General features: G+C 39.8%; 1 protein-coding gene across 1 annotated transcript in view; it reads right to left on the bottom strand.

Moving 5' to 3' along the window:
• Chic1 (cysteine rich hydrophobic domain 1) overlaps positions 1-7,128 on the bottom strand; it is a 34,101-nt gene extending 26,973 nt beyond the window's left edge. The window contains exon 1 of the mRNA XM_021153826.2: positions 6,675-7,128. Coding sequence (XP_021009485.1) covers positions 6,675-6,979 — 305 coding nt within the window. The 5' untranslated portion in view covers positions 6,980-7,128. The remainder of the gene's footprint in view (positions 1-6,674) is intronic.
• Between the last annotated feature and the right edge of the window lie 3,145 nt (positions 7,129-10,273).

Here is a 10,273-nt window from a genome sequence, read left to right as displayed (position 1 = left end):
GCTGGGATTAAAGGCATTCGCCACCACGCCCGGCTTTTTTCTTTCTTTCTTTCTTTCTTTCTTTCTTTCTTTCTTTCTTTCTTTCTTTCTTTTTTTTTTTTGTTAACATTGAGCACATAAAAAGGGTGCTTACTTCAAATAACCTTAATTCTGAGGCTTTCACTTAGCTACAAATATAATATTAAAATAGCTGCTGGTGAATGAATACGTTTTCTCTGTTTCATACGCGAACTATGAAGTTAAGAACTACGGTTACACAGAAATTGCACAAATGCATCTATTCATTACTCTTAGCCACGATGCGGCAGTCTTCAGCATTAGACAAAGAGGCACTTGGGAACTATTCATAAAGTCATTTTATTGATGTTATTAAATATAGAGTCTATTATGTGTTTGAAGTTGACCAAGCTGGTGGTTGTCAAAGATTGAATTCTCTTTAAGTGTTTTCAATGCCTTTTAATTTCTTGAAACAATTCTTTGGATGATAGGAAATGGAGGCAAAGAAGGATTCATCCTATCCTGCCTCTCTATAACCCTGGCTTTCCATGCTTGTGAAGACTATTTTCAATCATTTAAATCTTGCATAAATGAATGTTCATGTGCTCAGGTTAGGAGTCAGTACATATAAAGTCTTGTAACAAGAACCACAATTTTGCTAGAAAACTATATACTTCATAATACTGATTCTAAACTACATGTAGTGAACTCTACTGTACTTAGGAAAAGGAAAATTATACCCTATAATACAGGGGTTTTTCAGTTTTGTTTTTAGATTCTACTTAGATTTCCTTAATCTTTCTTATCAGACTACACAATGGCTTAAAGCCTTGTAAAATAGTTACCTGACTGTTTTCAGTGTTGGGGACTGAGCTGGGGCCTTGCTCATACTAATCAGGGCCTCTCTCTGAGTCCATAAAGTTATCTATTAGTATGTCACTGTAGCCTCTCAATGACAGGTAACAAAATGGTAAGTCATTCTCTAATCCGAGAAGTGTCTCTAAATTTGTTTAGAAACCTGCTATTTGTAAATTTAACCATCTGTTTTGGTTCTATATCTAATGAGGCTTCCTAAAAAACAGTAATTCAGCAATTATCTCAACTAAATTCTCTATACAGGTACTCTAGCAAGGGCAGACATATGCACATTTTAAGTAATAAGTATGGTCATATTTAAAAACACAAGGGGAAAAAATCTGATCAGATGTATGTTTTCTGTATTTCAATACACCATGCCCCGATATTTATCCTAAAAAAGAAAAGTATAAGTCACAAAAACAGCATTTTTGAAACATTTCATACTTGCAAGTGACATTCATCATTTGGTTTCTATAGTATCAAACCCGTAGAGGTTAATTTAGTAATTTTTTTTTTTTTTTTAGACAGGGTCTCACTATATAGACCAGGCTGGACTCTAACAGCCTGTGCTATGATCAAAGGGATGCCCCACCACATCACAGTTTCACTTTTAGACTATCAGTATGTCACTGTAATCTTTCAATGATAGGTAACAAAAAGGTATGCCATTCTCTAATCTGAGAAGTGTCTCTAAATTTGTTTAGAAAGGTACTGTTTGTAAATTTAACCATCTGTTTTAGAGAGTGTAATTAATTTCATGTTAAAATTCATATTTTGTTAAAATAGCTAGAAAGCCAAAAACATGAAGATGATACAAGTAAACTGGAGTTCTCTGGCCCACAGGAAAGCTTAACAAAGCTTTATAGAGGGATGGTGATGTGAGGCTCCCTCCTCACTAGGATTCTGATAGCATCACAGCTATGTGAAGTCCTCTTCATAGCATGATTCAACAAACTAGCATTTGTTGAGGGCTTGTAATAAATCTGACAACAACAGACATAGGCTAGCACTAAAATGAACTAATATTCATTGAATGTACTTAAACAGGGACTATGATAGGCACTGAAGATTCATAGGGAATGAAAGATTGTTCTTGCTGTTGTAGCTTACAATTTAGTGATGGCAAAGAAGACTGACAGAAAATGGTGACATTTGGATAATTAAGGTAAGGGGAGGTGTGGATTGGAGGCACTAGCTTGAACAGACATAAGATAAAAAACAGCAGGCTGGGTTGGTGACATGGCTCAGTGGTTAAGAGCACTAACTGCTCTTCCAGAGGTCCTGAGTTCAATTCCCAGCAACTGCATGGTGGCTCACAACCATCTGTAATGGGGTTCGATGTCCTCTTCTGGTGTGTCTGAAGACAGCTACAGTGTACTCATAATAAATAAATAAATCTTCAAAAAAAGGATACAGCAGGTTATGATATGTAGCATCCAAGCAACAAAGGAAATAGAAGAAGATGACAGAGACAGGTTAGATCCAGTTTTGGATGCCATGTTCCAGAGCTTGGACTCTATCCTGACAATGAAGGAAAAACTAGACTAAGCTTAAGCAGGACAGCAGTTCATTTAGATCTGTACTTCTGGTATTTTAATCAAGCAACAGGCTGAAGGACAGATGTTAGCGTGACAAGGATAGAGATAAGACAACTAGTTAGGGTAGAAAAAGAGGCCTGAATCGGAGAAGTGGCACTCGAGAGGAAAACAAGCAAATCTAAGTCCTATATCAATCATTTTTTGATGCTTCACTTTGGCAAACATGAGAAGAAAAGGGAGGTAATAAGAGATACACTCAAAGCCGGGCGTGGTGGCGCACGCCTTTAATCCCAGCACTCGGGAGGCAGAGGCAGGCGGATTTCTGAGTTCGAGGCCAGCCTGGTCTACAAAGTGAGTTCCAGGACAGCCAAGGCTACACAGAGAAACCCTGTCTCGAAAAACCAAAAAAAAAAAAAAAAAAAAAAAAAAAAAAAAAAGAGATACACTCAACTGAAATGGAGAATAAAGAACAAAAAGGCACATGAGAGTGAAGTAGTCCAGGTAAAAGCCTCAATAGTGTCTGGTACAGTGATACACATCTGGAAACACTGGATTACTAGATCACAAGAAGCAAGAAGAGACCATTTAAGATGTGTAGACAGTAAAAGTAGAGGGCTAAGCACAAAATCCTGAAGACCACTGGTATTTAAGAAGCAAGAAAGGAAGAAGACTGTGAATGAAAAATATACACTGGGCAAGCACTCTATTATAAAACTATACACACTACCAATGTCTGATCATAGTGATCTCGATTGGGGCCAGATTCTTCACAGTTAAGGTGGCAGAACCCAGCCGAGAGGAAGTAACTATGGCATATGTATGTACTTTAAAGAAATTTGGTGAAGAGAGATTAGATAGCAGCTAAAAGGGATGTGGGTATCAGAAGGTTTTTGTCATAGAAGGATTGAATATAGTTACAGGACAATCTAGACTAGATTCTAAGGAGAATCAAAGTGAGGCACTATTGGAGCCAGGGGCTAACACGGAACAAAGACCTTGGGTGGAGGCTAGAAGAGAAGGGTATGAAAAGCAGAAGAGAAGAGATTAGTTTTAGGTAAGGAACTCCTTGAATTGCAATGTTGGGAAAACTCAGATCTAATAAAGAGCCAATGCAGATTTGTAGCTGTACATGACACGATTAAATGGAATTTTAAGAAAATTAGTTTGGCACAAGCATACACAATGAAGCGGGGTGAGGCAGCAGACTATGCCTATAATTCAAGAAGGGGATGGCAACTCAAGCAAGAGTATTGCCAAATAGGAATAGAGAAAATGAAAAATCTTAACAAATTTCCAAATATATGATGATACAATTCTGGGAAAACTGGACATAGGGCAATTCAAGGAGAAGAGTCAAAATGACTCAAAGATTTCAAATATTACCCTGGGAGAGTAGCATTTTGGTGTTACCACTATAAATGTGGCAACTAGAAATACAACCCATTGGGGGGGGGGATGTCAGGAATGTCAGCCGGGCGTGGGGGCGCACGCCTTTAATCCCAGCACTCGGGCGGCAGGGGCAGGTGGATTTCTGAGTTAGAGGCCAGCCTGGTCTACAAAGTGAGTTCCAGGACAGCCAGGGCTACACAGAGAAACCCTGTCTCAAAAACAAAACAAAATAAAACAAACAAAAAAAAATGTTGAGTGTAAGATACACTGAGTTACAATCAGGTTAAACATATTATCTTAAATATTTATCTCCTAATCATGGTAAAAAGGTACAAAATACTTCCCTCTTTAAAAAAAAATCCAGTTGATGGCGACACCTCAATTTTTAAACGTTGAATAGAAGCAAATCTTCTATAGATGAAGACTGAACAGAGGATAGAAAAAGGCCAGTATACAGGAGGAGAAGAAATAGTTCACTCACATTGGTACAGGGCCAGGGTTGTAGCTCAGAGATACAGCACTTGCCTGGATGCACAATGCTGTAGTTTGAGTTTCATCACCACAAAACCAAAGAAAACCAATATAACATATAGTTTAGGGTAATCAACACATGCCTATGCCAGAAAAAAAATGGAACAAAAATTGGTATTTTAGATGTATTAGTTTAAGATTATTTGTTAAGGATTTTGCTTCATTTGACAGATGGGATGTTCTGTTATTATAGTTCAAGTTTCTGATACCCAACAAACATTTTATTAACAACAGGGTCTCACTCTGTTTCCCATGCTGGCCTGGAACTCATGTGTTCCAGGTTGGCCTTGAACTCATGACACTCTCCCTGTTTTAATCTACCAAATGATGGTATCACAGGCTTCACCATGTCTGGCTTCTAAACATTTAATCTTCTTCTTAAAATGTTAGATATTTAGCATTAAATGTTCTTCCTAAATGAGAAAATGTGTACAATAAAGCTAAACAATGTACAACTAACTCCAGAATCTTAAAACTCTCTCTCTGTGTGTGTGTGTGTGTGTGTGTGTGTGTGGTGATAGCAGAAAATTATACCTATAAGAGGCTAGCCACAGCAAACCTCACTGCTCTGTTTTAAATGGGAAAAAGGAAACTGATTGTATAGAGAATAAAATGGAGCCACAAGGAAGTTTTAGAGAACTTAAATTATGCTTCCTTGCTATGTAATCATTGCTTGAATTGTAGAAAATAATGGGGGGAGTTGGAAGATAAAATTATGGGTCAGGATAGAACATACCTTTTCTCTGTCTAGTCATGGAAAATTCTCTGCATAAAAGAAGTCTGGAAAATGCGACAGCAAGTGTGGTGGGCATGATGGTATTTTAGAGTTTCATGGAATGAAAAAGAAGAGAACAGAACAAAAAGGGAAGACTGGATACCAGAATCATAATTAGTTTGAATAATGGTCTCCCTAGTGACAAAAGGAATGCAAGGAAAACGCTGCAGGAAGTTGGCACCTGAACATTACAGGTTATCTGCAAAACTCTTGGACTAAGATTGTCTTCAAATTACCTAATAAAAAACAAGGCCCAAAAGTCACCTCCAAAGCCTTCCACAATTGACAAACATTTGGTAATACACACATTCAATGATTTAAAAGGTGTATTACAGTCAAAATAGTTAACATGTTAAAAATTAAAAGAAAACGTACACAATGATTTCGTACTAGCACTCAATTGAGTCAAAGGGACTATGTGAGCCATGATAAAAATTAAAGATAGTGTGACTTGATAGGAAGGAGCAAATGTAGTTTGAAAATGCAGTAAAAGACACCACAGTCAAGAGCATGAACACGACACCATATTCAAAATCTCAAGTATGTGCAATCCAAGCAATAAAAATGAGGAAGCACTCTTCAAAGCCCAGTGATCAATTTTTTTTCTTACTGTGCAACAAAGATGATAAGAAGTCCTTGCACACTTTATTTTCTTAAATATGATATAGGATTCAATGTAAAAGAAGCCATCTGGGTTGAGTTTTAAAGAAATTAAACTCAATTAATTAAGGGCTATTTCTATATACTTAATATACTTAATATTTGTATATTTAATGTCTGGACATACACGATTCCCTGTAGACATCTTAGATTATTTCAGAGCCAAAGGGAGTTAGAAACCATGCACTCAGAACCCTTCATTTTGGAGATGAGGAACCCAAGGCCTGGAAGTAAGAATCAACTGACCAAGGTCACAGTGCCAGTAAGAAGGGAAACTTAGATTTAGCAACCAAGATCTCTCACTCTGTATCCATTGCTCTTTCTACTTTGCGTAGGTTCCTATTAATCGGAAACTCTAAGGATGTGATATTAAAGGAACGTCAGAGTAGTGCGTTCAACAGAGAAAGGATGACGATATTCATTCATTAGGTAGGAAGAATGGATGGACAAATTATGTGGGTGGATGAATACTTATATTATTCACAAAATGCATCACATTTTTTTGTTTTGTTTTGTTTTTGAAGAACCCAAACCTAGATCTTGTCACCTGCCACAGCAGTCGCCGTTTTCCACTAGCCATCAATCTTGGCAGCAGAGAAGCCTATTACATCCTGCAGTTTAGAGACTATTCACTTGCCAGCGCACGAACGAGCAGATTGCCCCTACTCTAGTCTCTCTGGCTCCCTACCCTGCAACTCCATGTCCTACGCTCACTCTTTCCTCAGGATCGATGCAGCGTTATCCCCCACCCCCTTCTTTTATACGACACCTATTCAACCTGCGGTTTTGCCATTTTGACCAGGTGCCCTTTGCTAAGAGTACGCTTTAGTCAGCCCTCCCCCCACTCCACAGGCCCCTCAATGCCCTTCTCATTCGGTTTCTCGTCAAATCTCAGCCTCTGCAAGCCCCCGACCCCAATCGCTTACACAGTGATGTGGCCGGCGCCGCGCACCAACACAGGGTCTGGGGCATATCTCCGCAGATGCTCCTCGCTCACTACCCGAGGCGGGGGCGGCACCTCCTCCTCCTCTTCTTCCTCGTCCTCCTCCTCTTCATCCTCCTCTTCTTCCTCCTCCTCATCTTCCTCGTCCTCATCGGGCCCAGATACGGACGACGACGACGACGACGATGGAGACGACGACGGAGACGACGACGATGTTGCTGCCTCTTCTTCTTCCTCCAATTCCGAGATGGTGTCGAACTCCGCCATGTTGGGCAGCAGGATGCTCATCACGTGACCGCGCGATCGCCGCCACTCTCCCGGAGAAGAGTTTGAACCTGCGGAGCTGCTGGGAGAGGAGGGGGAACGGACTGAAGAGAAAGAGGAGGGGGCGGGGAAAGCGCTTGAGGAGACGCGCCTGCGTGTTGGGTAGATGGCGCGGGGGTTGGAGGCGGGGGCATGAGGGACCAGGGAGTAAATTCGGTGTACGCTTGCGCGCCTCCAAGGGGAGGGGGCCGGTAGAGGTGAACTCCAGGGAATTCTCGAGGTCCGGTCTGCGGGTGCTGATCTTCATACTGCGTTTCGGACGTCAGTCTCATGTACACAGGGGACATACGTTCTCGTTTTAGTGTCTGTTAATTAATGCGGGATATATTTGCCTCTATGCAGACAGTTGAGGGAAAGCAATTTCTATAAAAGCGAGTTTAGGACATTGCCCAAAATATCTCAAGGTACGCATATGTCATTCCCTTACGCAGAGATTGTTCAATTCTGAGAAAAGGGTAAACATTTTTCAAAGGAGGAAACTTTCTATTAATTTCTTATGTTGAATGGTACTTTGCGGACTTGCTAAGTAAGCATCACAGACTGTGCTAAGTGCTCTGTGTACTTAACTCATTTAATCTCCCCACAACCCTATGAGGGGTGTATCACATTGAGTCTCATATCACACAAGGGCAATCTATATACAAAGAGAATAAATAATTTGTCCAAAGACATGGAACTAATAAATGACAATGAGGTTTTCTTTTAGGGAGTGGTGGTTGAGACAGGGTTTCTCTGTATAGCCCATGTCTGTCCTGGAACTCACTCTGTAGACCAGGCTGGACTTGAACTCAGAAATCCTCCTGCCTCTGCCTGGGATTAAAGGCGCGCGTCACCACGTCCGGTGACAATGAGCTTTTAAATCCAGAGTCTCGTCTGACTCCCAAAGCTCTGTTCTTTTAGCCAAACAGCCATGGTGCCTAAAGTTGATTGAAAAGAATGGGCGAAGTGGTGCATTTTGGTTGGTTCTTATAAATAAGGATACACAGGTTTGCAATGGGTGTTTTGAAGCTGGCATAGTGGCACATACCTCTGAACCCAGCACTTGGGAGGCAGAAGCAGGAGAATCTTTTGAGCCTAGCTTACAGAGCTCATTCTAGGACAGCTAGGGTTACAAAGAGAAAAAGAGAAACCCTTCTGGGGAGGGAGAGAGAGAGAGAGAGAGAGAGAGAGAGAGAGAGAGAGAGAGAGAGAGAGAGACTGGGGTTGGAGAAGAGGAGCTGTAGAGTGTGCAGCAGACGGTATGCCAGTTTAGAGACACATTAATTAACATCACCCATTCTATAGACTCCAAGCTGTATTCTTTCAAATACCATAGCTCATGTAATTCAAACACTCTTGTGAGGTAGGCATCTTTATATGTCTTTTATAGATGAAGAACTGATGGGCTGGAGAGATGACTCATCAGAAACACTGGCTTTTCCAGAGGGCCTGGTTCAATTCCCAGCACCCACATGCCTGCTCACAAGTGTCTGTAACTCCAGTTTCTCCAGGGATCTGATACCCTTACATAGGCATACCTGTAGACAAAACACCGATGTACAGATATACATGAAGTTAAAAAAAATCATTAAAAAAAGAGGAAGAGTTGAATATCAGAAAATTTAAACAATTGGCTATTTTGGAATTGAAAAGTAAGCTGTAACATTTTCTATAAAGAACAAATGTAGCATTTTGTTGTATAAAGAGCTTTTCTTTAGCTAGAGATTAGGATAAAAGATAGAACCTTAAAATATTCCATAATAATTGTTGGCTTTCCTGGTACTTTGAAACATATATCAACAGCAAGAGTGAATGACCTTAGACCCAAGGAGGAAAATATTCCCCAAATATCTTATGTATAAAGAAAGAGTTCAGTATATCAATATTTAGAGGGAATAGTAGTATTTGGCTAATTACTGCCTTTTTTTAATGCTTAATTACTAGCTTCTGCTTTTATCACTCAAAATTAGTCTAGGAAGGAATTTTTGACAGAAAGGGAAAGGAGTAAGATATGGACTTTGTGATGAATGCAAAAAGTCATTGGAACTATTGTAAAAGTAGGAGATAGTGGCTAGGAGAGATGAAAGGAAGATGGAAAAGAGGGAGAGGGGAAATGCTACTATATGCTGCAAAGTAGAGAGTCCCGAAATGTAGTTCAGTTGGTAGAGTGCTTGCTTATCACGTAGGAAATCCTTAGTTCTAATCTCCAGCACAGCATAAACTGGGAATGGTGGTGCACATTTGTAATCCCAGAAGCAGGGAGGAGGAGGCAGGAAGATCAGAAGTTCAAGTTGATCCTTGGCTATATAGTAAGCAGGTCAGTGTGGGACACTGAGACACTATCTCAAACAAAGTAAAACAAACTAAATAATTTGGAAAGAGGCCGCTGACATTTAGTCAGAAGTCAAAAGGACAAAGTAGCTTAGAGGCGTGCTACACTTGGCCAAGTGTGCAAGCACAGTCAGATCAGCTCATCTGTTTCCCTGCATGTACACTGTGCTGAAGAAGCATATGTGGTTACAAAGGTAATCAGTTGCACTGAACGGCAGGAGGAGTCTTAGATTGGGAAAGCACAGAAAAACACGTTTTGTGTATCCACTGTCAGTGACTACATGAAGCGTGATGATTTTTAAATGATAAGTTCGCTTTCAGGATAGTAAATTGGGGAGTGGATAGAGAGGAAAGCAGGTGGAAAAAGGTTTTGTTTGCCTAATGTGCTAAGAAGGTCATGAGGGTCATTGTCTCAGCTAATAGATGGCTGACTGAGGCACAAAGTCTCAGGTTTAATGGTCTGAGAGGGCTTTAAAAGATAGCGTTGTTTATTTGTTAAAGTATGCATGTTAGTGATATTAGTCAATTTACAGAATGGTGCAGTCATCATCAGAAACTAATTTTAGAATATTTCCATTGCCTCATTTTTCAATAGCCCCTGCCCCAATTCTCATCCCTGATCCTATGCAACAATTAGTCTGTGTTGTGAGTTAGTATTTCTTTAGCAGGGATTTTCAAATAAAGTATATTATAAAATACATTGCTTCTGACACCTTTTGCTTAGTGTGTCCTCTAGGTTCTTCATATTGTGTCATTTTTTGGAGCTTCATTTCTTTTAATGGATAAATAGTATTTTATTGTTGCAGTAAATAATATTTTTCTTATCCACTCACCTGGTAATGACATTTGGATTCCTTTCATCATTTATATATTATGAAAATACTGTTGTGGACATTCATATGTCTCTGTAAAACATGATTTAATTTTTTTCTTTTTTTTTTTTTTTTT

Source organism: Mus caroli, chromosome X (assembly GCF_900094665.2).
Source record: "Mus caroli chromosome X, CAROLI_EIJ_v1.1, whole genome shotgun sequence".
Taxonomy (NCBI): Eukaryota; Metazoa; Chordata; class Mammalia; order Rodentia; family Muridae; genus Mus; species Mus caroli.
This window is presented reverse-complemented; position numbering and strand designations above follow the sequence as displayed.